Source organism: Mustela erminea, chromosome 18, assembly GCF_009829155.1.
Source record: "Mustela erminea isolate mMusErm1 chromosome 18, mMusErm1.Pri, whole genome shotgun sequence".
NCBI classification, from domain to species: Eukaryota; Metazoa; Chordata; class Mammalia; order Carnivora; family Mustelidae; genus Mustela; species Mustela erminea.
In genome coordinates this window covers 18705489-18733380 of record NC_045631.1, presented here as the reverse complement: position 1 = coordinate 18733380, position 27892 = coordinate 18705489, and the positions used below count along the sequence as shown (strand labels likewise).

At 37.3% G+C, this 27892-nt stretch overlaps 1 protein-coding gene across 7 annotated transcripts in view; it reads right to left on the bottom strand.

The window, feature by feature from the left end:
- The window catches only part of SSH2 (slingshot protein phosphatase 2), a 250754-nt gene that overhangs the window by 97546 nt on the left and 125316 nt on the right, over nucleotides 1-27892 (bottom strand). Inside the window, exon 1 of one of the 7 annotated variants that reach the window (XM_032320096.1) lies at nucleotides 5324-5897. The exons of 5 other annotated variants lie outside the window; for them this stretch is intronic. In XM_032320096.1, coding sequence (XP_032175987.1) covers nucleotides 5324-5451 — 128 coding nt within the window. In that variant the 5' untranslated portion in view covers nucleotides 5452-5897. Of the gene's footprint in view, nucleotides 1-5323; nucleotides 5898-27892 lie in introns of those variants that run through there. One more of the 7 variants, XM_032320094.1, reaches the window with a different exon arrangement.

The following is a 27892-nucleotide window of genomic DNA, read 5'->3' as shown; positions in this document are numbered from 1 at the left end:
TGCAAAGTTAAAAGACACACAATAAGCTGGCAGAAAGTATTTTTGCCATATATTCAGGACATACAGAGTACATAAAAAAGAAATGAATACCAACAGAAAAAAAATGGTCCTAAGTACAAACATATAAATAAGAAAATGAAAAAGACTAATAAAAAATATAAAATATACTTAAACCTTGTAAATAGAGAAATATTTAAGAGCAGAGGTCCTGGAGTCAGACTGCTTGTGCTTGCATCCTGGTTGTATTATCTTAGACAAGTTACTCAACATCTCTGTGCCTCCCATCTGTAACTGAGTGTATCTAACTCATAAGAAGAAAGAATTAGACAATATGAACAGTATTCAAAATAATGCCTGGTACACAGTAAGAGTTTAATAAAAAATTGCTATTTAATATTATTATTAATATTATAGGGTTGGCGAAGGTATATTCTTACAGCTGTTAAGAGCAAATTGGCAAAGCCTTTTTAGAAGGCAGTTTGCAGTATGCATCAAATTTTTAATATATACATACCATCAGACCCAGAAATTCCACTGCTAGAAATTTATCTAAAGAAATGTTCCCACATGTATACGAAGATATCAGCACAGTGTAGAACTGCAGAAGCTCTGTATGTGGAGACAGGAAATGCTGGTTCTAGTTTCAGTTCTACCAATAACAAATCATAACTGCTATGCAAAAAATCACTTCACCATTTCAATTTTGTTAGTTTATTACTCCACAAAATGTGGGATGATGACTTGCCCAATCTGCCTCAGAGGAATACTTTAAGGATGTGGTTCTCAAAGTGTAGTTAGTTCCTGGACCAGCATCATCTAGGAATTTGTTAGAAATGCAAATTATCCATCCCACCGAAGACCTACTGAATCAGAAACTCTGGGGGTATGGGCAGCAATCTGTGTTTTTTTTGTTTTTGTTTTTTTGGGTTTTTTTTGGGGGGGGGTGGTAGAGAGGAGCAGAGGAAGAGTAAGAGAGAGAATCTTAAGCAAGGTCCAGGCCCAGGCCCACATAGGGCTTGAACTCACCACTCTGAGAACATGACCTGAGCAGAAATCAAGAATCAGATGGTTAACCGACGAAGCTACCCAGGTGCCCAGGCAGCAATTTGTGTCTTAATAAGTTGTCTACGTGACTCTAATACAAGCTTAAGTTCAGAAATGAGCACTTATGAAGTCACATGAATAACTACAGAGAAGAATGGAAAGAGTACTAGTAATAATACTACTTGACACAAAAATTAAAATAGTTTCCACCTTTCAGTTTCACAAAAAGTTATGTTTTGGTTAATCATCTGGATATGTTCCTGGTGCTAAGCTTGAGCTTTAAAAAGCCTTGATATGAATCTAGGAAATCAAGCTCTTATATGAAATCCAGTAATAAATACAAGTATTTTAGGTCAAGGATAAAAAGTTCAACGTAACCTGTTTAACGAATCAAGCAATGGCCCAAGCACTTAAATTCTAAGATTTCTGATCAGAGGTTGTCATAATGGGAACACTGTTTTAATGTTAGCCTATGCCAGCATTTTATCTAATAATTCTTGATCTTTCTCTGAACTTTGTAGGACACAAAAATAGCCACCTATTTGATAAGCTGCTTGGCATATACCAATCACTAGAAGGCCCCTTACTTAGCGGCCATTTCTCAGGGACTGAATGCTGGCTCTCTAAAAACAAGACAGGCTGCCACATTTTTCAGAAATTCTGATTTCTATTTTATTAGAAAGTATGTGTATATATTCTTAAAGGGTATGGAACTTTTCATGATTATTTGAGTAGTCTGATCTAAGACCCCTGAAATTTGTTTACATGATGCTCTGGGCTGCTCACATATTTTTTTCTAGTAGGACTTAAATTTATGACAGTAACTATTCTTAGTTTCTGGAGTGACTTTAATCACTTCTTAATGTCCTTCATTGATACTTCAAAATTAACTCCATATTTGGTGAGTTTTATGCAATGACAAAGGGAGTCCATAATCTAATAATGATGATATAATCTCCAATAAAATACAGGAACACCCCGCTATTCTCTAATTTCATCTATATATAAAGCAGTTGAAAGTCCAGAAATTAGAGTGAGCCTGTGAAATCATCAAATAGGTGTCTAAACACCACATTCTAAAGGTCATGAACTTTCTCCATAGGAGAGCCCCCTAGGATCTTACTCTACTACTCCAGCCTTTTTCCTTTGACAGAGATCTCATAGGATTTGTTACTTGGTTTCTAAACCCACAGCAAATATGAGGTAGCAAATGAGAATAAAATAAGTTCTTATGAGTGGGTTCTCAGCAGTGACAAGAGAAACATCTGGTTAAGACTAGTCATGCGTCAAGGTACCCCCTTCTGCAAACATCCACTTAAATTTTTTTTTGAGTCAGTCTTCACTTAGGATCCTAAATCTTAAATCTTTTAGTTGCTCCCACCAGTTGCTGCTATTTATATATCTGGCATGACAGGGATATGCTCACACCAGTTGAGCTTTACAGTAGCAAGCCTTAGAAATAATACTTCCTTTTAGGAAAGAGATTAACTTTTTATAAGATTGCCTTACTTTCAGAATCTTGTTTTAAAAATATATTTATCTGCATAACATTTTCATATAATCTCAAGGTGTTTACTGACTTCCTAAAGCCAATCCATAAAACTATGGGTGACCATGGACCCTAAATTAAAAACTTTTGCATTATGTACCCCAAATGCATGTTTTAACAAAATTTTTGGTTTTATTTTTATCAGAATTATCCCTAAAGGTTTTTAAATAATGATGAACTCAGTGACACTATAAATGCAAAATGAAAATGATGGCTAACTTAATATTAATGGATACATTTTAGAAGTGAAATTTGGATATTAAGTCTCTTTTAAGAAAAAAATAAGTGGCAAAAGACAAAAACGAAGGAGAAATAGTTTGCAAATTCTTTAAAAGATTGTCTACCTTAGCAAATCTTAGTGTAGCAAATACGGTTTTCACTAAGTGAAAATGTCAGCAGTTAAGGGCATTTCCTAAGATTAAGTCTCAAAAGTGGCCTTGCAACTACTAAGAATATAATTTTTACAGTGGTTGAGAGCACCAGTGTGGGAAAGAGATCTGGATTTTCTAAGGAGAGTTTTGTCATTTACTAGCTATATGGCCATAAGCAATTACTTAACTTCTCTAAGTCTCAGTTTCATCATCTAAATAAACATAAAGTTGCTGTTATGATTAAATGAACAATATACATTAAACTCTTAGCACGGTGACAAGCAGTCAACAAATGGAAGCTATTAGTTATTATTTAATTTCAGTTAACTCATTTTTTTGTGCAAGGATTTACAGTTTGCAAAGTGTTACTGGCACATATGATCTCTTATGATCCCCTGGGGTAGGAATCTCTTTTTATAGTGGAAGAAACTGAAATCAAATGATTTACCCAAAGACAGTAATTAGTAGGTAAAAAAATTTGGGCTTAATTTGATTCTACTAGGAACTAAAATTCAAAATTCCTTTTCCTCCCAAAAGCTTAGAAGCTCTCTGCCTTTTAAATTGTTTAATCCTTTTTAAAATTGCAGTTAAATATACACAACATAAAATTTTCCATTTTAACCAATTTAAAGAGCCTTTAAATATAGTCACATAGTTGTGCCACCTTCATCACCATCCATCCTCAGAACTTTTTCTTCTTTCTGAAATGAAATTCAATCTATTAAACACAAACTTCTCATTCCCCCTCCCCCAACTCCTGGGTATTACTTGAGGTACCTCATATAAGGGGAATCACACAATATTAGTCCTTTGTCACTGATTTACTTCACTTAGAATAATGTCTTCAAAATTCATCCTTATTGTAGCATTTGTCAGGATTTTCCTTTTTAAGGCTGACTAATAGTTGTATTACATATACTGTTTTATTGTACCCATTTATCTCCTGATAGACATGGGGGTTGCTCCCACTATGTTTTTTTTAGTTTATAAAGTTATTGTTAACACTATTATTTTGATATTGGTTATCCAGTTTCAGATTACTCCCTCCTTTCCTTCTCTTCTACTCCTTTTTTTTTTTTTTTTTTTTAAAGAAAAAAAGTGCAAGTAAGTGACTGGTTTAATTCTGTGGAGTTTACATTCACAGGAATAAAACCACTTTTTGTGTGTGGCTATTTTTTGTAGGAGCTCTACCACGAATCAACACAAAGGAAAAAAGCTGAAACAAGTGAATTTAATTTGATTTGGTGGAAGAGCAAACCATTAATTAAAACAATAAATTAGATGTAAGGTTATTTATAAATCACTTAACATGATAATCTTGGCACCTTTAATAAGAGATAATAGAAAGTTTCTGTTGTTGGACATTAAAAAAAAGTTTTTCAGGGTTGACCTGGGAAGGACCGAGAAGCGCTGCTTAAGTACGGGTAATCTGGGAAAACCTCAGTAGCGGACTCTCCAGGAGCCACTCGGGAGTGAGTACTAATACATTACAAAGACCAAACTGCTGCTACCTAAAGTAACCCTAAACCACTCCACTGGTTTAAGGATGCAGCTTGAATAGATGGGAGTTCCTCTACTTTGCGCTTTATAACCGTGAGGCGAGATTAGTCACAAGCTTCAGCACACACTTCTCAAAAATAGCTAAACCACAATGGAAGGGAAGGACAACAACTCCAAGAGACCTCAAAAACAGCGACGATTTAAAGATGCGTTGAATCTTCCACTTCCGTGAATGAAGGCGTGCAAGCAGACTTGTACTACAACAGGGGTAGACTAAAAGTAAAACAGCCGAACTACTGAAATCCAATTTTCTGAAATAATTCCAGACTACAACCAGCGGGAGTGAAGAATGGGCAGACTTCCTTTGTGTTAGCGGCTTGCAACAGAAACCTACAGTCACACGCAAACTTATTTCAAACAACGACAAAAAACCCCCAAACAACAAACACGGGAGCTTAATCACACCAGGACCCGAATGGGAGTCCAAGCGTTTCCGGGCGGCGTTTCAGGAGCTACAGACGGCCCTCCACCCCTGAAGTCTCCAGCTCGACTGTCACTCGGTCACCACAGACAACTTCCCAGGGACGACTACACTTTCAGATTCCCTCAAAAAGTTTACCAGAAATTCTCGCAAATGGTTGTTCAATCCGCCCAACCCCCCGGGACACGTTCTGCCTCCAAGAATTACCCCACACCTCCACCCCACTATACCCCCGGACACTTCGAAACCGCTAAGCCCGCAGGGTGCGATTTCGTCCTCGCTTGTTTGCTTGCTCCCCAGGATGCTGGGGAAAGCGGCTGCTGAAAAGCAAACTTTCCCAGCTTTAGTGGAGGGCGGGAGGGCGCGCGGCGCACTCACAGCTGGTTGATGGCATTCTGAGAGATGACCGCGTTGGCGGAGAAGTAAGGGATCATGTCGGGGCCACCGAGGCTGCAGGTGCAGGCGGGGGACGCCTTCCTCTCGCGGGCGAACGTGCTCAGGGTCATGGAGCCAGCTCAAGGCGCACAGCTCCGCATCCTGGCCCCCGCCTGGCTCCGGCAAAAGACGCTCGCGCTGGGCTCCGTCGGGCCAGACGCGCGGGCAGCCCGGGCTCCCCGCGTCCAAACTGGGCCCTCCGGGTCGCGTCGCGCGGAGGCAGTCGCCGCAGCCCTAGGGCTCGGCTTTGGAGTCTCCGAGGCTGGGCGCCGCCAGCAGCCTGCCCCAACCCGCGTCCGGGGCGGGGCGCTGCAGCGGGCCAGCCCAGAGGGCGGGGAGAGTCGCAGGAGCCCAAAGGGTCGGCCCTTTGGGTGCTCCGCCCCCAAGCTCAGGGCACCCACCAGATACCGCTACGTGCACCTCCGTTGTGGGGAAGGGTGGGCACCAAGACGTTTGCGTGAAGGACTGAAGCGAGCCTGGGGTGGGTAAGAAAGGCCAGCGTTTCTTGGGAATGTTTCCGTAAGAAAGGTCCTGCTTCTTGAACGACTCTACACATTGAAACCCCATTTTTCAAGTGTTCTTAAAACTTCCAAAGGCCGTTCATTCACAAAAGTAACGAATACTTACCAACGGTTTTCAATGTACTAAGGCCAGGGAAATTCAGAGATAAGCTTTTTTTGTTTTGTTTTGTTTTTATAAGAGAGGGGATGGGAGGAGAAGAATGAGAGAGAATCCCAAGCAAGCTCCGCCCCAGTGGGGAGCCGGATTCAGGGCTCATCTCACGACCCTGAGATCATGATCTGCTCCAAAATCAAGAGTGGGAGGCTTAACTCAAAGAGCCACCGACGGGGTCTCTGGTTTTGTTTTGTTTTTTGAAGCAAAACAGCTTAAGTTATGATGGGGAAAAATCCTATTTACATTGTCCATAACATCTACTGACCCTTGTAAATAAATTTATAAAGGACTTTCCCAACGATTCTCCAAACCAAGGATTCACAGCCTTAGCTACACATAGGAATCACTTGTGGGGATTTTAAACACCCTAATGCCTGGTTGCACCCCAGACCAATCAAATCAGAATCTCTTGAGTTTGAGATCTTAGACATCAATATTTTTCAAAGTTCCCTGGGTGACTGCAGTGTACGGCCATGGTTGATTATTATTGTGCCAAATGATCTGGGAGAGAGAGACAGGCTAGAGAGTATATCCGCACTTTACAGATGTAGAAATAAATATCCAGGGTCCAGCCAGATGACCTCACTTGTAAGTGACATCACTAGATATGAACCCCAGTTTTATGACTTCTGTTTTAGGTGGGGCTTTTCCTACCAAGCCCTATACCCTGATACTTTCATGAGATTAAGCTTTATCATGTTCCTAACAACTCACCGAACAATGCCTTTCATCTGACCAGGAACTAGCTCTTCATAAAATGAAAATCTCTTCTGTCTCTCCTGCATCCTATACAGTGGCTACAAAACGGGTAAGCATGCTGCAGGTACTCAGTAAAAGTCGGTTCCCTCATCTCTTGCCCTTCCAGTCTCATCAGACCAAAAATTTTTAGGCATGTGCATTTTATGGTTTTCTGAATACCTGACTAAATTATATATCAATAACTGTCTTTGGACCTAGAGCCAGAATTAGTAATAATTTTTAAAAATGACTTCACTATCCTATTATAAGACAAGAGACTAAAATTAGAAACAAGTCACTTTAAGACTCAACATATGCTAGAATCAAGAAGAAACAAGTCTTTGTTTTAGATAAATTTTCAGATCTCTTTTCCTTTTGGGAAATTTGGCAATTTTCTAAATACTAGAAAGGAAATAATCAATCTAAATTATACATTTTATGCCTAAAACCAGAAACTCTTTTGTTAGTTTATCGTTCCATAAAACTTAAAGTTGTTGCCAAGGCACTGAGAGATTTGAAATATTGCAAACTCATGCTGGAAATAGGGTTCTAATAAGTTTCCTACAGATCTGGTAACAGGAAAGAACCATTGGCAAGTGAAGAGTTAATGAAAGGTCTGGAGTCCAGTGCATCATCATCTTCATCCATCTCTAGTAAGGAAAGTGTTTGAAAGATTTATTCAGGCTGTGTCAGCAGGCACCCAAATGGCAGTGTAAGAAAAAATCTGCTGATACACCCCAAAATAAATTGCTTTAAATATCTGGCAAACTTGCCAGTTTGAAACTTCTTCCAGGCTGTAATTTATTACAGCCTCCAGGCAATGATCAAGAAAAGGCAGCAGGCTGTTTAGAAGAGCACTGTTAAGGTGAGTCCAGTTCCTTTTATGACAGCAGAGATGGGATTTTATTGAAGTCAGTACTAAATGATGCTGTTTATGAAAATGATGGAATGGTAATAATCACCTATATCTGTCTGAAAAAGAAGTCAGCAGGAAATGTATCTTACTCAATTCGCACTTAATATCTCTGGCATTTACAAAACGCTAAAGATAAGGATTTCATAAATATGTATATTTGTCTTTTATAGATAGGTTCCTATAGTGACACCCCAGAAGTGCATAGTCTTTTGTTTCCCCTCAAAAGACCTCTGCCAGTGCCTGTTCAGCAGAGTCTATTTTAACACCCCATCCAGGCCTTTTCAAAAGCTTTCAAAGTTAAATTCTCGCTTTGAACTGTAAGATAGGAAATTGGGAAAGTGCTAGAACGTGCCTCATAATTTTTTTTTTTTTAAGAAAAAAACTAAATCATCTTTGCAAACTGGAGTACTTTTAAGGGAACAGTTCTTTCTGCTACTGTCTTAAAAAGCTGAACAAATTCCCTTTCTTTTCATGATCTGCAGAGTGTCAAAATGTCAATCAATTTAGTTTCAGCTCAATTTAATCCTTTACTCTCCACTGTCAGGAAACAAGGCTCTAGGGAGCAAACTCTCTGTACCCAAGCATCTAGGAATTCAAAAATGATTCCAAATTAGACTGAGCAACATGAAATAAACTAAGCTATTTTTCTACTCCACATGAAGTCAGAAGGGGTTTTAAAAAATCTGCACAAAGGCCCCGAAGAAAAATTGCTGCGTATCTTCATACTCTTGCTTGAGTTAGAAGATTTAAAATACATTTTGTCATGTCATTTAATGACCATTTCAAGGCTCAGAAATATGAATATTTTATTTTTTTAAAGATTTTATTTTTTTAGATTTTATTTACTTATTTGACAGAGATCACAGGTAGGCAGAGAGGCAGGCAGAGAGAGATAGAGAGAGGAGGAAGCAGGCTTCCCGGTGAGCTGAGAGCCCAATGCGGGGCTCGATCCCAGGACCCTGGGACCATGACACGAGCCGAAGGCAGAGGCTTTAACCCACTGAGCCACCCACGCACCCCAGAAATATAAATATTTAAAATGTTATTTTGGCTCTTCACAGCATTAGCTATGACCAAATTAAGTTTTTATAGAATTATATGTTAAAAATATTAGATGCTTTTAATTGCACTACGGGTATTTACCCTAAAGATACAAACATAGTGATCCAAAGGGGCACGTGCACCTGAATGTTTATAGCAGCAATGTCCACAATAGCCAAACTATGGAAAGAACCTAGATGTCCACCAACAGATGAATGGATAAAGAAGATGTGGTATATATATACAATGGAATACTATGCAGCCATCAAAAGAAATGAAATCTTGCCATTTGCGATGACATGGATGGAACTAGAGGGTATTATGCTTAGCAAAATAAGTCAATCAGAGAACGACAACTATCATAAGATCTCCCTGATATGAGGAAGTAGAGATGCAACGTGGAGGGTCTGGGGGGTAGGAAAAGAATAAATGAAACAAGATGGGATCAGGAGGGAGACAAACCATAAGAGACACTTACTGTCACAAAACTAACTGAGGGTGACGGGGGGGGGGTGGGTAGGGAGAGAGTGGTGGGGTTATGGACATTGGGGAGGATATGTGATATGGTGAGTGCTGTGACGTGTGTAAACCTGGCGATTCACAGACCTGTACCCCTGGGGCTAATAATACTTTATATGTTTATAAAATATTTAAAAAATTTAAAAAAAATTAGATGCTTTTAATAGATGTCCCTTGTATCCATAAGGTGCATCCGTCACTATGTCTTCATGTCTCTCCTTAAGGTGTGAACACTGTAAACCAGGGACTTACTTGCTGACCAACTGGAATTCCAGGACAGACAGGAAAGTGCCCTTAAATATGAAGGAAGTGGGCATGTTTTTGCTGCTGAACAAAATTTCGACCTGGGTGGATCACTTGAATGGAAGGTAGCTAAAAAGTGATTGTGTTAAACTGCCAAAAGCAGATTAGAAACCAGAGGACCTAAGCTCTAGTTCTAACATGCCATTTACTAAACTAAGATTTTGGCTAAGTCATTGATTTTCTTTCTTTCTTTCTTTTTTTTAAAAGATTTTATTTATTTATTTATTTATTTATTTATTTATTTATTTATTTATTTATTTATTTGAGAGAGACCGAGAGAATGCACACAAGCAGGGGGAAGGGCAGAGGGAGAGGCAGGCTCCCTACTGAGCAGGGAGCCCTGATACAGGACTTGATCCCAGGACCCTGAGATCATGACCTGAGCTCCTGGCAGACCCTTAAAGACTGAGCCACCCAGGCGTCCCTAAGTCATTGATTTTTATCTGTAAAGTGGTATAATAAAACACCAAGGAAGGTCCCTAAATCTATTTTTGCTAAAGTCAGGCACTTACGAAAGGAATTTCATTCAACTTAGAAATCCTGAAAAATGCATTTAATTTACTTAAGATAAATAGTCATTTAGTTCAAAGCAGTAGAGTCGAACAGTTAAAAATCCTAACTTTGGTTTATATAGAAAATCGAATATTACTCAGCCAAAAAAAGAATGAAATCTTGCAATTTGCAATAACATGGACAGACCTACAGGTATAGTGCTGAGTGAAATCAGTCAGTCAGAGAGAGAGAAATATCAATGGTTTCATTCATATGTGGAAGTTAAGAAACAAAATAAATGAACAAAGAAAAAAAAAGAGACAAACAGAAAAACTGGACTCTTAAATACAGAGAATTGGTGGTTGCCAGAAAGGAGGTGGGGGGGGGGGGCGGTGAGTGAAATAGATAAAGAGGTTTGTAGTACACTCATCTTAATGAACACTGAGAAATGTATAGAATTGTTGAATTATGATATTGTACACCTGAAACTAATATAAAGCTGTATGTTAATTATACTTGAAAAAAAATCCTAGCCTTGGAATTACTAGGCTGGGTTTGAATCTTAGTGTCACCATTAACTGTGAACTTTGGATAGTCGCTTAATCTGTGGCTTATTATTAGTACCAAATTTATGAAGTTACTATGAGGAATAAGTTAATAGACCGAAAGTACTTAGAAAGAGTGTATGGCACAAAAATCTATACTTGCGACTTAATGGCTCAGTTCAACAGAGTTTAGAGAAAAGTTGGGGAGACTGACCTTCAGAAATAAAATCAGAAAGTTGGGAGTCTCCAAAGAAGTATCTTAGATCAGAGTGCATGACTGTAATAAATGTATTAATTAATCAGATTTTGGTTTTTTAAGTAATCTCTACACCCAAAGTGGGACTTGTACTCACAACCCCGAGATCGAGTCACATGTTCCTACCAAGTAAACCAGCCAGGTGCCCTTAAATCTTTTGATTTTAATTTTTTTCTGCTTCTCTAACTCCTCCAACTCATCTTTTTTTTTTTTTTTTTTTCATTCATCTTATCTTTTGACTGTTTCTTTGAGGTAAAAACTCCTAATAGGGAAAATAAACCCATGTGTCTTTCTTCAGGTCATTAATAGCTAAGTGCATATATGTTTGTGTGTATGCGGGGGGTGGGCAAGGGCCTTTGTCTGGCAACCCTGAAGTAAAGTTGACTGTACATTTTAATGCATTTGTTGAAGAAGTTAAGATGTTGACTAGAAATAATATTCCATGTTCTTTCCACCAATCTGAAAAGCAGCCAAAGCAGGCAACATTGAAATGTCAATGAGTCTGAAAGCAGAAGTTCTAGATTCTATGGGCATATTATCTATGGGCAAATTTTAATCTGTTCCAGCCTCAGTTTCTTTCTTTAAAATTTATTTATTTATTTGACAGACAGAGATCATAAGTAGGCAGAGAGGCAGGCAGAGAGAGAGAGGAGGAAGCAGGCTCCTTGCTGAGCAGAGAGCCGGATACAGGGCTCAATTCCAGAACCCTGGGATCATGACCCCAGCCAAAGGCAGAGGTTTTAACCCACTAAACCACCCAGATGCCCGCTCAGTTTCTTTAATTTTCAAGAGGGGATAGTAACGTTTACCTCACAGTTTTAGTTTTACATAAGTGCTTTTTGAACAATACAGTGTGAAATTCTCATTATTACCATTCATAAATCGGCCAATCAGCTTCCAGTAACAGAAAGCTAGTTGTATTTGTTGTATTTGGGATGAGAAGTTGATGAATGAAAAGAAATTAAAATACATACAAACTTCCCTAATGTACTATTCCCATTCATCCAGGAAGTATTCACCATTATTGTTTGTCAGGCAATTACTTATATTGACTTAATATTGGATTTTGTAGTTATGTGAGATCTGTAGTGTCTATTGGATTTTTTGTATTTTCAAGCTCTTATTATTACTTAAAGATTTTATTTATTTATTTGAGAGAGAGAGACAGCAAGAATGCACAAGCAGGGGGAATGGCAGAGGGAGAGGGAGAAGCAGGCTCCCCGCTGAGCAGGGAGCCCGTCAATGGACTCTATCCTAGGGCAGTCATGACCTGAGCCTAAGGCAGATGCTTAACCAGCTGAGCCATCCAGGCGCCCCTGCATTTACAAGCTTTTAAATAATAGTATTAACTTATATAACTTTATTTTAAAAATACCTAGTCAGAAGAAAATATGACTATATCTGCCTATTTGATTTTTTATGTTTTCTCCAAGGGCGTAATCTACAGAAATAAATAGTAAATTAATCCCCTGAGTGTTAGAAGGGAGAAAACCAACACTTTAAAGAGTTACAAAACAAAAAGCCTGTTACCTGGAGTAGCACAACATTCTGTCTCCTGTTAATCTGTAAAAGGCTAGGATAAAACTCTCAAGATAATACATCCAAGTTGCTAACTTGTTGCCCAGACAGCACCAAGAGGTATCTCACTACACTTAGTCAAAGGCACTCTTCATACAATACAATAAACCAAACTCTGTAAACAAAGGCTCTTAAAAGCAATCCTTTTGTAATCACCATGTGGCTAATAGCTTTATTTAAAAGAGTATCAGACAATAGTTTTAAACACTGGATAGAACAATGACACTGAACCCTTGTAGTCCTTTCCATGGAACTTTCCACCATAAGCGCAATGGGACATACTGAAAAGATCTGCATATCAACTCCACGAGAGGCAATCTCTAAGGCATTCATCCCCCATGGTCTTAAGCACCATATGCTCCAGTAGGAAGAGACGCTGAAATGCTGCTTTCTTCAGGTTACAAAAGTCCCACATGCTATTGTTTAGTAAAAATAATAGGCATTTACAGATCACTTTTCACATCCAACACATCTTATAAAACATTTAACCATTTATCTCTATTCTATCTCTTTTAACATTTTATTTATTTTTTGCATTTTCTTTTTCTTTTCTCTTTTTTAATTTTATTAAGTTATGTTAGTCACTATATAGTACATCATTAGTTTTTGATGTAGTGTTCCATGATTCATTGTTTGTGTATAACACCCAGTGTTCCATGCAATACGTGCCCTTCTTAGTACCCATTACTGGGCTCATCCATCTGTACCACCCCCCAAAACCCTCAGTTTATTTCCTATGGCCCATAGTCTTTCAGAGTTCGTCTCCCTATCTGAATTCTCCCGCTTTGTTTTTCCCTTCCTTCTCCTAATGTCCTCCATGTTATTCCTTGTGTTCCACATATAAGTGAAACCATATGATAACTGTCTTTCTCTGCTTAACTTATTTCATTTAGCATAATCCCCTAGTTAAAAAAAATAAAAGCAACATATGCTGAATGATTAAAACTTTTTTTGCCAGTTTTAAAAAATGTGTTTATGATTTTTTCCCCCAGTGTTCATAAAGGTTTAAAAAAAAAAGTCACTCTTCTTATCCCCATTATCCTACTCTCAGGGATGACTGTTCATCTTTCCAGAAATTTTCTGTGCATATGTAAAGATTAATATATTAATATTAATTATTAATATATTAATTATATTAATAATTAATATTAATACAATTAATTAATACAATTAATATATTGTAGCTGCCGGGGCGCCTGGGTGGCTCAGTGGGTTAAGCCGCTGCCTTCGGCTCAGGTCATGATCTCGGGGTCCTGGGATCGAGTCCCGCATCGGGCTCTCTGCTCAGCGGGGAGCCTGCTTCCTCCTCTCTCTCTTTCTGCCTGCCTCTCTGCCTACTTGTGGTCTATCTCTGTCAAATAAATAAAAATAAAATCTTAAAAAAAATATATATTGTAGCTGCCTTTTAAGAAACACATGCACATATGCATAGAATTATATTATATGCATTATACATGTTATTCTGCTGCTTGCTTTCCCCTCCACTTATCATTACATCTTAGACATTTTCCTGTGTTTATATAGATTTCCCTCATTCTTTTAAAGGAGTGTATAGTGTTCTATTTTACAATTATATATACTTTATTTAAACAGTCCTCTACTGATTTTAAGATGCTTATAGTCTTAACCATTACATACAATATCATTATGAACATACATCCATGCCATCTTTATGCATACATGTGAATATATTTCTAGGATTTATGCCTAGAGGTGGAACTGGCAGTTAAACTATTTTAAACATCTTAGGAATTGTTAGATAGGGATAAACTGTCCTCCTGAAAGGTTTAGTTCTTAATTTTCCCATGGAATCTTAACGCCTCTTATCCTGTGATCTGTTAAATTAACTTAGGGCCCAAGATCCTCTTCTTCTTCTTCTTCTTTTTTTTTTTTTGATAAAAGAAAGTAGGCAGAGAGGCAGGCAGAGAGAGAGGAGAGGGGGAAGCAGGCTCCCCACCGAGCAGAGAGTCTGACGCGGGGCTTGATCCCAGGACCCTGGGATCATGTCCTGAGCAGAAGGCAGAGCTTTAACCCACTGAGTTACCCAGGTGCCCCCAAGACCCTCTTCTATACCCCATCTTTTACATACTACATTGAATATATATGTGTGTGTGTGTGTGTGTATATTTATATATATGTATGTATGTATATGACACATGCTTATGGAGAAAAACTAGAAAAATAGACTTAATTTAAAGAAAAATGAAAAACTGTACTACGGACATTGATTTCAAAGAATTACTTAGACTATAACAAATATATGTAATACTTAAACTACTTTTAAGCTAATATAATTTTAAATTCAGAAGATATTTTAGAATCTTGTTTGATGCTAATTCTATGTGGCTTTCAATGTCCTGAATGAGGTGAGACAAGAGACAGAAAAACAGAAAGTTAATTTAGAATTAACCAAAAAGTGGAGGCTAGAGGAACTGAGAAGGTTTTGAAAATAAAAACAATAACTGACATTTGTCGAGCTGACATTCATGGTGCACCAGCATGCAGTATCTCACTTAATCCTCACAAACAGCTCTGTGATTCTATTCTTATCTTTATGAGGCTCAGAGAGGTTGAATCATTTGTTTAAGGTAATATAGCAGTATTACAACCCCAGCCAGTTAGACTGGCTCCAGAACCTGTTTCCTTAACCAGTACTCTACACTGTCTTCATGATGATGGAGGTTCACTATGGAACAGGTTAAGTCTGAAAAGTTCTACTGCCAACAGGAAGAACTGGAGACCTTACTTACTTACAGCACTTGGTATTTTCTCCTCTGTTTGATCCTAGCTATGCCTGGCAGGTCCAGGACAGTAACGGGGACCTAACCCAGTACTAAATATAGCAGTTAAGATCTTCTGGCTGTTGTATACCAGCCTTTTGCTACCAAACCCCTTAGAACTCTGCATTTCAAGCTAATATTCATCACAAGACATTTTCCAAGGCATTTGTGGCCATAGTTTTTTGTTTGTTTCCCTAGTTTCTTTACACAGCATCCTCTGTGAAGGAAGCATTTAATGTATTTGTAGATAATGGTGGCATCATCATCTTATTTGATGTTTGAAATAAACCTACTTGCTAGGCAGGTAAAGAAAAAGTTGAACCACACTAATAATCTAGGTGATAAGAAGCTCAGATTCTAGGTATAGGTGTGTCTAATTCAACCTATATATTGTCGATAGATTGACTGAATTCATTTGGACTAATTTTGAATATCTGTACACCAGGCACTTTCCAAGATACTATTAAAATGACACTGACTACTTTTATAATAATTCCTTACTCAGAATCCCCAAATAGTCCCTTATTCCCTTTCAGAACAAGCCCAAACTTTCACTTCTAGCTTTCAGATCCTCCATAATTTAAATCCTACTATAGTCCAGTCCTAATGGCATATTACCCTCAATTCCATTCCTTCTCCAAAACAATCAGTATAACTTTTTTTTAAACCCACTCTCCCAAGACAGATCTTTGCTATAATTAGGTTCTTATACTGTTCTCCTGTATCTGAGTCTCATACTCCTCTCTGTGCAAGTTGTTCCCTGAGACCACTTTTACCTAGCCTTTCAAGTTATCCATGTAGAATATATTTCTCAAGGCCTTGTTTCAATTCTCAGGTCTTCCAACAATTAGAAACCCTATAGTGTTTTCACATTCATCCTCACTGATTCTCATTACAATCCTGTGTACAGGTAAGCAGAACTAGCTGGGATTATCAGCTTCATTTTACAGATGAGGAACCTGAGGCTCAGAAATAAAGGAACCTACCCAAGTTTATACAGCAAGTATCAGAGCTAGGATTTGGACTTACATCTTCTGATTAAGACCAATGATCAATTCCTTATTTATAGTATGCTAGGAAACTTTTCTGACTCCTTTAGAATTTATAATCTATATTATTATTCAAGGTTTTCCTCTCCATTTTATGCTGTATAACGCATCTCTTGGCGGGAGCAAATCAGATACAGTAACTCTCTTTTGTAAACTTCACAGACCTTAGCACAGTGCTAGGCAAGTCTTAAGCATTAAATATATTTGGTTGATCCCTTACCCTGCACCCCACTATAGTTTTCTGAGGGTTCTAGATAAATATTTCCTGAAGGAATCAGTACATTAGTGATCTCCCTCATAGCTGGTATAAGGAGTGGCCCCTAAGCCTCCTTTTCACTGCCTCATTTTTCTCCTGCTCTCTTTTTTCTGATAGATAGATGCCTCCTTCACACAGAGAATCCAGTAGAGGGCCTGGAATACAACCCAGTTAGGTAAGGGCTTTATTTTTATTTTCAAGCCTGTCCTAGACTCTCAGGAGCCAAAAGTTCAAATCGCAGCAGGATTGATTCAGCCCTTTCACAAGCAATTTAGTACTATGCAGTTTGTTTAGACTGGTCAAGTTTCTCCGTCCTGGCTGAACAGCATCATTATCTCCTTGAGCTTTCATGTATCAGCTTCCCTGGCCATATTTCACTTTCCATGTCTTTCTTTTCTAAAATCAGGTGAATATGCAAAATCCATACTTGCGCAATTATACCCTTTCAAAAAGCAAGTCAAATATCTTCAAGGAATTTAAGTACAATACAGGAAGTTCTTCTCTCTAGGTTAGGCAAAACCTAAGAAGTATGCAAAAGTTATACTCCTCAATGCTTAGTAGAAAGGGGGTATTTTGTATCATTCTTCAGCTAGTGCACCAACTGAGCAAAGATACGGTTTTGTCAGATTCTATTTAATCCACCTCAGCTGGAAGGCCATCTAGACAATGGATCTTAAGTAAAGTGAAAAATACTTTGCCAAGGGCAAAGAAAACTAAGTAGCAAATATTTTAATTTTTAATTGCAAAATATTTCAAACATACAGCAAAGAACAGAAAGGATAACAAATAGCCAGATACTCAATAGACAGTACTATCACATTCTAACATTTTACTCTTTGGATTTTTTTTTTTTAAGATTTTATTTATTTATTTGACAGACGGAGATCACAAGTAGGCAGAGAAGGAGGCAGAGAGAGAGGAGGAAGCAGGCTCCCCGCTGAATAGAGAGCCCGATGCGGGACTCGATCCTAGGACCCTGGGATCATGACCTGAGCTGAAGGCAGAGGCTTTAACCCACTGAGCCACCCAGGCGCCCCTTACTCTTTGGATTTAAAGAAATAAAACATCACAACTGGAGCCTTTTGTGAACCCTTTCACCCCTGTCTGTACATGTACGTATTCTTCCTAAATTTGATGTTCATCTTTCCATTCGTGTTTTATATTATATTTTATACTATGCAAAGAGCATATTTTAAAAAAGATTTTATTTATTTATTTGAGAGAGAGAGAGAGAGAGAATGAGAGAGAGCATGAGAGGAGAGAGGTCAGCAGGAGAAGCAGACTCCTTGCTGAGCAGGGAGCCTGATGTGGGACTCGATTCCAGGACTCCAGGATCATGACCTGAGCCAAAGGCAGTTGCTTAAACTGAGCCACCCAGGTTCCCACAACATATTTTTAATGTAAAATTCATTCAGAAAGTTGTAGCTTGTAAATCCTTTAAATTATTTCTTACATAGTACTACATAAAATAGATATAAAAGAATAAACAAAATATTTTTCTTGCTTAAACCTTCTAATCCAGGGTGGATAGGTGAGTAGATATGTGACAAGGTCAAGAGAGCAAAATGCTAATTGTGAATCCAGGAAGGGTGTGTATTGGGGTGTTTACTGTACAGCTCTTTCAATCGTCTGCTTGTTTACTTTTTTAAAAAAATAAAATGTTGGAAAAATAAAACAGGGGTTCTGTGTGATGTAGTGGGTTAAACCTTTGACTCTTGGTTTCAGTTCAGGTCTTGATCTCAGGAGCTCCACTCAGTGCAATCTACTTGAGATTCTTGCTCCCTCTCCTTCTGCCCCTCCCCCAGTTCATGTGAACATGCACATGCTCTCTCTCAAATAAATAAATCTTTAAAAAATAAATAAACAAAACCCCTAGTTCCTATTTTGTCTAAAAACCTCAGAGAGGAATGATATCAACTGGTTTTAGATACTTAAGAACCTGGTATACTTATAGAAAACAATAATTAGGCTTGATAGTCTAATTACTGTTTAAGCTCTTGCTTTATGGTATCTAATGAATAAAAAGAGAAAAGACCAGTCCCTTTAAAATTTATCTTCAAATAGTCACTTCTTGTAAAGTAGTTATTTCAGCTTTGACTTTTCCATCCTTTTCTGGGGAGTTCACGAAATGATTTCAAATGATTTTATAATCCCCTTCTTAACATGGTTTAAGTCCAGAGCTGGAAAACTATTTATGGTTTATAGGCATCCCAAATAAAATGAGTATATTAAATAATTAAAAGAGAAATACTTTTAAAAGTTTATTTTAAAGATTTGAGAGAGAGAGAGAGAGAGAGAGAGGGAAGGACAATCAGCATCGGGAGACTTCCCACTGAGAGTGACCCTTTGCAATACCTGACTTGATCCCAGGACCCCAAAATCATAAGCTGAACTGAAGTCAGCCGCTTAACCAACTGAGCCACTCAAGTGCTCCTAGAAGTGTTTTTTTTTTTTTTTTAAATTTTATTTGTTTATTTGACAGAGAGAAATCACAAGTAGGCAGAGAGGCAGGCAGAGAGAGAGAGAGGGAAGCCGGCTCCCTGCTGAGCAGAGACCCTGATGCGGGACTCGATCCCAGGACACTGAGATCATGACCTGAGCCGAAGGCAGAGGCTTAACCCACTGAGCCACCCAGGTACCCCAACTCTTCGAAGTTTTTTGTAGTTCACCTTATAAACCTAAATGAGCTCTTATTTTAGGAAAATGCTCTATTACAAACTGACCATGAGAAGAAATATAAGAGATTCATTAATGATGAAAATACCTCTATGATAAAACATTTATGTAACAGTACTCTGCCTATTTGAGGTTTTTTCATATTTCTATATTATTTATGCCTCATAATAAGCATGCTAATTTTTTTAAGAGGAAACTGCGTCTCAAAGAATGAATCTAAGGTGATGCAACCAATACAAACATATATCTTCTAACTCCAATACCACTGCTCTTTTCACATAATTGAAAACAATGGAAGATACATTTGGCTTTCGTGTTTTAAAATGATTACATTACCAGAAATCACCTTATTTTTGTTTGGAAGGTACTTCACTTTAAATGGTCTAACGTAAAATAGTAATTACTCCTTGAGGCTGATGTTTTCATAATTTTATAGGTAAAATAATAGATACAGAGAAAAATAAATTTGAGTGTGGACTGTTTCAATTGCAGAATACTGCCTTTCAAAAGGGAGGTCTTCAAGGAAACGGGTTGTGTTGAATTAAAAATAGCAATACAATTTTGGGAAATGAGGGATATTGCTCTGCCTTAACCCAACTTCTAACAAAATTTTTAAAGAAAAATTACTTATTAAAATTAATCATTTACATTAAAATTAAATTTAAAAATATATCCAAGCTGATTTTTTAAATTGAGCAAATAGGAAGATATAATAAGTAGCTGTTAAAAATAAAGTCCTTAGTGAAATTTATTGATTGCTGAAAACCACTTATAATTATAGTCCTTTTTTATGTCATAGAAAATAAATTTGGGCCTTTGAGTGAGAGGCTGGTGACAGATTTAGCTAATACTGAATGAATTACAATTAAAGAAAGCTATTTTCTTCTTACACTATTACCAGGAGTAATTTATTCTAGATATTTCTGGAATAGAGGTGGATGATTAAACAGTCAGTTAAACTGTAACAAAAACATAGCTCCCCAATTCTCCATTCTGAAACTCTTTATAGTGGAATGGAATCGAAAGTGGCACCTAAATACACATTTTAAACATAATTCCTGTAAGAAGAAATTCCATCACAAAAAAGAGAACAAAAGCACACAAACACCCACTTTAATTGGCTGTTAAGTTTCATTTTCTTTGTAAAACACAATCTCTGCTTAAAGGCATCTTAGTTCTCCACAGCCACCCCATCTCAAAGGTCCACACTGATACTGGACTATACAGGGAGATACTACTTGAACGATGGATATGTTCTACCAAACATTAGGTTCACATTTCTCAACGAGTTCAAATTTCGTTCAGCATCCCAAAAAAACATAAAACATAAAACATGTTTGCCCCAAGGGCCCTTTCTTAAAAAATCTCAGAAGAAATATAGCTTGAGTCAATCAAACTAAAGCATTAACTATAGAAGAACAGCTGCTTACATTTTTCCATGGACACAAGGGTAAGTACTGAACTGGTAAGTGCTGATATTTGAAAGAAAATCCCTGTAATAATAAAAACAGAACTCTAGGAGAGAGAATAGTAAATTCCTAATATTCAATCTTTACAACAGGGCTTTCAAAGTCCCTTCAAATATTAATTCATATTTGGACATACATGATAATTACTGTTCATATTTTATTAATGGATAAACAGAGGCATACCAAAATATGAATACCAACTCTGCCAGGCGCCATGTTAATGCTAGGTATTCAAAGTACAAGAATATATAATTATATGGTAAACAGTCCACAGTAAAGCAGGGGACACAGATGAGATACATGAAAAACTGGCCCTCAATTCACCAAACTACGCGGTGTTCTTCCTGAATGGTGTGCTCTTTACTGGTTTGCATTTGAAAAATTTATTCCTGCCCTCCTCTCATTACCGCCCAAAGCTGTCGGGTTAATGCTTTATTTCAGACCTCTTTTATAAAGGTTATAATGTTTCTAGTAATAGTGAGTAACATTTATTGAAAATTTACTATGTGCTAAGCATTATGCCAAACTATTTAAATGAATTATATCTCATTTAATCATCACAGCAATCTGTGAGAATTGCTAATCAGCTTCTACTTTTAAAGGACCTAGGGGACTGACGGTCTCCATTGTCTCTATAAAGCATACAGTCATAGTAGCAGAGATACTCCTAACAGGCCATTCCTCTCTAGTAATTCCCATTCACTTCTAGTTTTACCAGTTAAGTTGCATGCTTATCAAGACTCTGTGGACTTGTGGGGCACCTAAGTGGCGCCTCAAGTGTCCAACTTTTGATTTTGGCTCAGGTCATGATCTCATGGGTTGTGAGATCAAGCCCCTTGTCAGGCTCTGTGCTCAGTGGGGAGTCTGCTAGAGATTATCTCCCTCTGGGCTAGTTACTTTAAAAAATGCTGTTTAATTAGGTATGGCTAAGAGAGCTGTAAAAGATTGAAGGAAAGTTCTAAATTTCTAGTAGGATTCTATATTTAACTCTTCACAATTATCTATAAGTTCTCACTCTAAAGAAATCAAAACAGGAAACTAAAGACAATGCTTTCATGATGGGTTGGATTATACAAAAAACCCTAGAAGTCAGAGTATCAGAAAAACAGGACAATGCACATCTCATCTAATTCTAAAATCCAGATTCTTAACCAATATTCAAAAAGTGCTCAAAGTTTAGAGGATAGGGGCAACTGGGTGACTCACTCAGTTGAGTCTTGATCTCAGCTCAGGTCTTGATCTCAGAGTCAGGAGTTTAAGCCCTGCACTGGGCTTCACACCCACCCAGGGGAAAAAAAAAGTTTACACGATAAAGGAACAAAAAGAGAAGACTCTCCATGGGAGGTGATGTGAGATAAACTTTAAAGGATGAATGGAATGTTACAAGACAGAAAAAAGATGGGAAAGGGCACTCTAGAAGGGGGATAAGGAAAGGCATTAGTTAGAGTGAAGATATACTAAGTTTGAATTTAAGTTCAGCGCCGTATGATTTGAGCAAGTCGCTAATCTCTTTGCGTCTCTGCTTCCTCATCTAAAGAATGGACAATAATTCCCTGGGACTGTTAGTAGGATGAAATGAGATAATAAATATAAAGCATTAATTTGGTGCTTGAAGTCACATATAAATTAGCTTTGAGAGGATAGAAGGCATGTGTATGGAAGACAGCATAGCTCTTTAAGGCCTGAATAAAGGGTGTAAGGTTCAGTGGCAGTAGGTAAGGCTGGAAGGTTGAACTGGGGTCAATTTTTTTAAAATGCCATACCGAAGTCTAGACCATTCTATAGGCAATGGAGAATATTGGGAGACTTTAAGTTGGAAAGTGACATGAATAAATTGGAGTCATGCCTGAAGGTGGGTGAAGGATATATCAGCATGAGGATCAGTTAGATGCAAAGAGATCATGTTAGGAGGCAATAATTCAAATAAGAAAAAGGCCTAGACTAAGGTTGAGAGAGAGTCTATAAGTAGAAAAAGAAAAGTCTTACATAAAAACATATATGTATATTTTATGTTACCCCTTCTGCCCTTGATTCTATACAGAATTAAAGTCCTTTATAAAGCTTATTAACATAAATCCTGCCACAGAAACAAATTCTGTATTATCTTTTTTTTATTTTATTTTATTTATTTCTTTGACAGAGACAGATCACAAGTAGGCAGAGAGGCAGGCAGAGAGAGGAGGAAGCAGGCTCCCTGCCGAGCAGAGAGCCCGATGTGGGGCTTGATCCCAGGACTCTGGGATCATGACCTGAGCCGAAGGCAGAGGCTTTAACCCACTGAGCCACCCAGGCGCCCCGGATTCTGTATTATCTTATGCAAGCTTTTAAAATCTGATTAAAATAGGTCTTGCCAAATGGTAGTGAATACCCAGATAATAAAATCTGTAGTATCATCCCAGAATAAAAGGATCAGTCTGTCTAAATCCACCTAAAACCCGATGCTTACTCTTCTTACTTGGATATTTGTTCAAGAAGTTATTTTCATGGTGAGTGGGGGTAGGGAAATGGGTGAAATAGGTAAAAAGGATTAAGAATACACTTATCATGATGAGCGAGTAATGTATAGAATTGCTGAATCACTATATTGTTCACCTGAAACTAATATAGCACTGTATATTAATTATACTAAAGTTAAAAAAAAGAAATTATTTTCACTAATTTAAAATGGTTTTGTCTGTACTAAGTTCTTGTTTCAGTCTATGACTTCTCATATTTGTTCTTTCATCAATAAGAGTTCAGGAGGTAGAAGTGACAGACTTAGGGATTTATTGAATATGGAGGCATAGGGTGGAGTCAGGGATAAATATGAAGTTTCTAGCTTAAACTGGTAAGTGGACTGTGGAGTCCTTAAGAAGAAGAGGAAGAAACTTTGTAAGAGAAATAAATTTCATAAATACTATAAAGACAACCAGAAGACATACAAGAGATTGCAGGCAGTTAGAAATAAGCATTTAAAGCTCAAAAAAGTGATCTTAGGTAGATACATAATTTTTAAAAAAAGATTTTATTTATTTATTTGACAGAGAGAGATAGTGAGAGAGGGAACACAAGGAGGGGGAGTGGGAGAGGGAGAAGCAGGCTTCCTGCTGAGCAGGGAGCTCGGTGTAGGGCTCAATCCCAGGACCCTAGGATCATGACCCAAGCCAAAGGCAGATGCTTAATGACTGAGCCACCCAGGCGCCCCTGAATACATAAATTTGAAAGTTCCTGGCACATGGCATGAAGAATGGGGTGGATGAGTTCACCAAAGAACAATATACAGAGCAGAGAATGGGAAGCCATCAGCACTCTTGAAATTCTACGCAAAATTAAGTTGTATGCACACATTTTTCTTTTGAAAAGGTTTAGCATAAAAAAAAAAAGAAAAAGAAAAGGTCTAGCATTTTAACTAACTTTTCAAATGATTCCATGTTCCCCAAAAGGTTGAAAATGTTGCTCTAAAGTAAAAGAGAGGTAAGGATGATTTCTGGGGAAAAATTAACTTTTAAGAGATAAACACGGGAAGACTTGCTGGTGAAACCAATTGGGAGGCTATGGACAGAGGCCATAAGGGGAACCACCAAAGAATGATGACAAGAAAGCCAAAACTGAAGAGAAGAAAGGTCTATAGTGCCCCTTAAGATGGGAACCAAAAAGTATTCACTGGTGATCTTAACAAGAGCAGCAGTTTGAGTGGTAGAAGGGATAAAAGCTAGATTTCATGGATTGAAGAGTGAATGGGAGTGGACAAAGGACACAGTAAATACAGACTATCCTTTCAAGAAATCAAAACAAAATTGTAGTTTGAGATGAAAGCAAGGCTATGGAATGATATTTTAAAATTATATTTCAATTGTGTTTAGTTTGGAAAGACCCAACCACATTGACAAAATGAGGGAAACAAGCCAGTTGACAAAGGTAAAATATATATCTAACCCAATGACAAATGAGAATATAGTCACAAAAATTGATCTTGTTATGCAAACATCTTTAACTTAAAGGATATAATATTTATACAGTCTAAACTCCAAGACACCAAGAAAATTAAAAATAATTTTAAGATTATTAGAATATTTTGCAGATTCACACTCTTCAAAATGTATTCACACACTTGAACCTCAAGGATCCATATCAAGTTGGCTTGTCAGCCATGTTCCAGAAATTTCTTAAGTGACAAAGAAATGTAATTGTGTGTGTGTGTGTGTGTCTTTTAGTTCACATCACTATTGCAATGCTGCTAAGTAATCAGGACCTTCTCAATTCCAAGTCAGTTCCTAAACTCCACAGGACAACCCTACCTGCATGATCTATGGCATTTTGAGTTCAATACAACCCCAAATAAACTACAGTATATATAAAATACCAAATCAGTATGTGTGGGGAGGGAGAATTCAGTTTTGCAAGCTTTGCATGGGAATCCGTACTCTAAAAATTTGAGCTCTTGCAGGATTACCTTACCTTAATTAAGGAACTTGGAATTTCATATGAAACTTCTAGTCAACAGGTTATTTAAAGCAACAACAATGATGACCATTTCCTCTTCTCAAACACAGATAAAAACTCCAACTTAAAAATAGTAACATGCAGGAACTTCCTCTTGGGATAATATTTTTACATGTAATTATTTGCAATCTTCCCAAATATGCCTTTCTTATCTTCTACATGGCCTATATTTAATATTTTATGGGGCTAAAGATATGGCAGCAATATATATGTAAGTGTGATTTGTGTGTGCAATGTACATATGCTAGAGCATCCTTTTACAGAAAGCCTAAAGTTTGGTTTACTTAAAATTAAGTCATTTGGCATTCTATACAATTCATATACCAACCTATCTAAGACAATCACCATTTAACTCAGTTGAATATTTAAAGTGATTTAATTGATTATATGTTTCAGCGTTAAGAAGAGGGATAGTTAAGAAAAATAAAACAAAATGATAAAACTTTGAAAAAAGCTTTAACCTTAAAATCAACTGCTTTTATTCCCCAAACCCCAAGGAACTAGGCTGTAGTGATTTTGAAGGTTTCTGAAATATATACTATGAAGATTTTTTCATTATGGACAAAAATTATGATCCTACTTTGAGAAGAACTCAGTTTATAATGATAAAAAGGAAAAACAAAAATAATACTAATATTTACTACTCTTTGAGTACCTATTACTTAACCTTCATATCTTTTGAAAATCCTTAAGAAAAACTAAAATATTTTATTTCCATTACAGAGTTGAGGAAATGGGCTCAAAGAGCCTAATATCTTTCCCAAAGCCTGGAAATGGATGAAAAGTATGGTACTTTAATCATTACTTCTATAGAAAGTTACTGAGTACTTTCCATGTGCCAGAATTCAAGGATAAAATCATGAACAAGATAGAGATTCTTTTGTCTTTACTCCGTGATTAAGTGGCAAGAAGAGACAACAAGTAATATGTAACAACAGTGGTGGAAGTGTTGTCAAAAGGGAAGCAGAGAGTTCTGTTAGAGCACAAAGTGTGAATTTTTCTACTGAAGAGTATGGATTGTTGTAAGCAAGATGGCTCATAACCAATCATGTGTTTTAAACAGTTTCTAAATTTTCTGACCTTTTGTTTGGTGTTTCAGCAGAACAGCTGTTTTAGGGCTGGGTTAGGTAATCGATAACAGATCCTTTCTTCTCTCTCCAAATGACTGCTTGGTTTGGGGAAATTCCCAGTGAATAATTAACACCAGAACAGTCTGCCAGTTATGTTTATTAATATATTCTTTCTGCTTCAGGACAGTGGAATAGTAGTGAGTCAGAGAAGCAAGTAGATGAGTCTCTATTTAATATGCACTGAATGAATAAAATAAGATGATACCTTTAAACAGGGATTTCCAAATAGCATCCAATAGCTGGGATTTTGGGTTATCAACCAGGCTGAATCAGATTTTAACTCCTGACCCAGAGATGGGAAGCTCCCATTTCTAATTCAATATTAAATTTATACTAAGTAAGAATTTTATTGGTATCTGAAGTCTGTCAGCTTCTCTTGTTTTTCCTCAATTATCTCAACAGTATATGATATAAAGGGTGTCAGTCAAAACACAGAGAGAAATTAGGCTGTGAATTTGTGAAACTAAAATGGAAAAGAATTTAGACAAGTACCAGTGAAAGTACCATCAATTTATATCTTGCAGTTGGATGCTTAATATTTGGTAGGGCTTTCCTATACCCTATTTTGCTTTTTCAACAGAACTAGAGGATAGATAGGCAGATGTTATCATCATTTATAGATAATGAAACTGAGGCTTAGCACAGTAAGAGGTGAGACAGAACTAAAATTAGGTCTTCTTACTCTTACTTCACCACTCTTTCCCTCTATTACACTGCTGGATACCCGTACTTTCTTTGATGACCACTTCATATACATAAAAAGAAAAGCAAATAAACTATAGACTTTGAGTCTTATCTAACTAGATAGGAAGGCCAAAGCAAACTAATTGTTATAGAAATAATATTATAATGATGATAGAAAAATAATAACATAGTCCAATTTCCTGCCATTACACAGGTATGATAGAAACTGTATGCCTATAACTTATATACATTTAAGTATGTTTTGGTTTCAATCCAATCTGAAGGACAGATGCTGCTCTGGGATAAATTTTTACTTTTACCTGGGAAATGTTTTGTTTTTCAGAAATCTTTTTCTTTTTTTTTTTTTTCAAAGATTTTATTTATTTATTTGACAGATAGAGATTATAAGTAGGCAGAGAGGCAGGCAGAGAGAGAGGAGGAAGCAGGCTCCCCGCTGAGCAGAGAGCCCGACGTGGGGCTCGATCCCAGGACCCTGGGATCATGACCTGAGCCGAAGGCAGCGGCTTAACCCACTGAGCCACCCACGCGCCCCTCAGAAATCTTTTTCTGAAGATGAAAATATAGCAAACATTCTGAAGTGTCTTTTCTGAAGACTACTATTCTGTAAATACTAATATTCAACATATTAGTTCCAGTAAATGCTTTTTAATTTCACTTTGTAAAAAATCTCCATCAGAGAGTTTACAACATCTTTTGAGATGTTTAAGCATGAATGTTGAAGTGATACGGAATTTGATGATGATGGCAGTTTGAGTTCATTTGGGTTATTATAGGAAATCCTTCTATAGTACTTACTTCCTTATTTAAACTAAACATATAAACACACAATATAGTTTTCTTACCCTGAGATATATACTTGTGTGTATATATATGCATGTGTGTACACACACACACACACACAC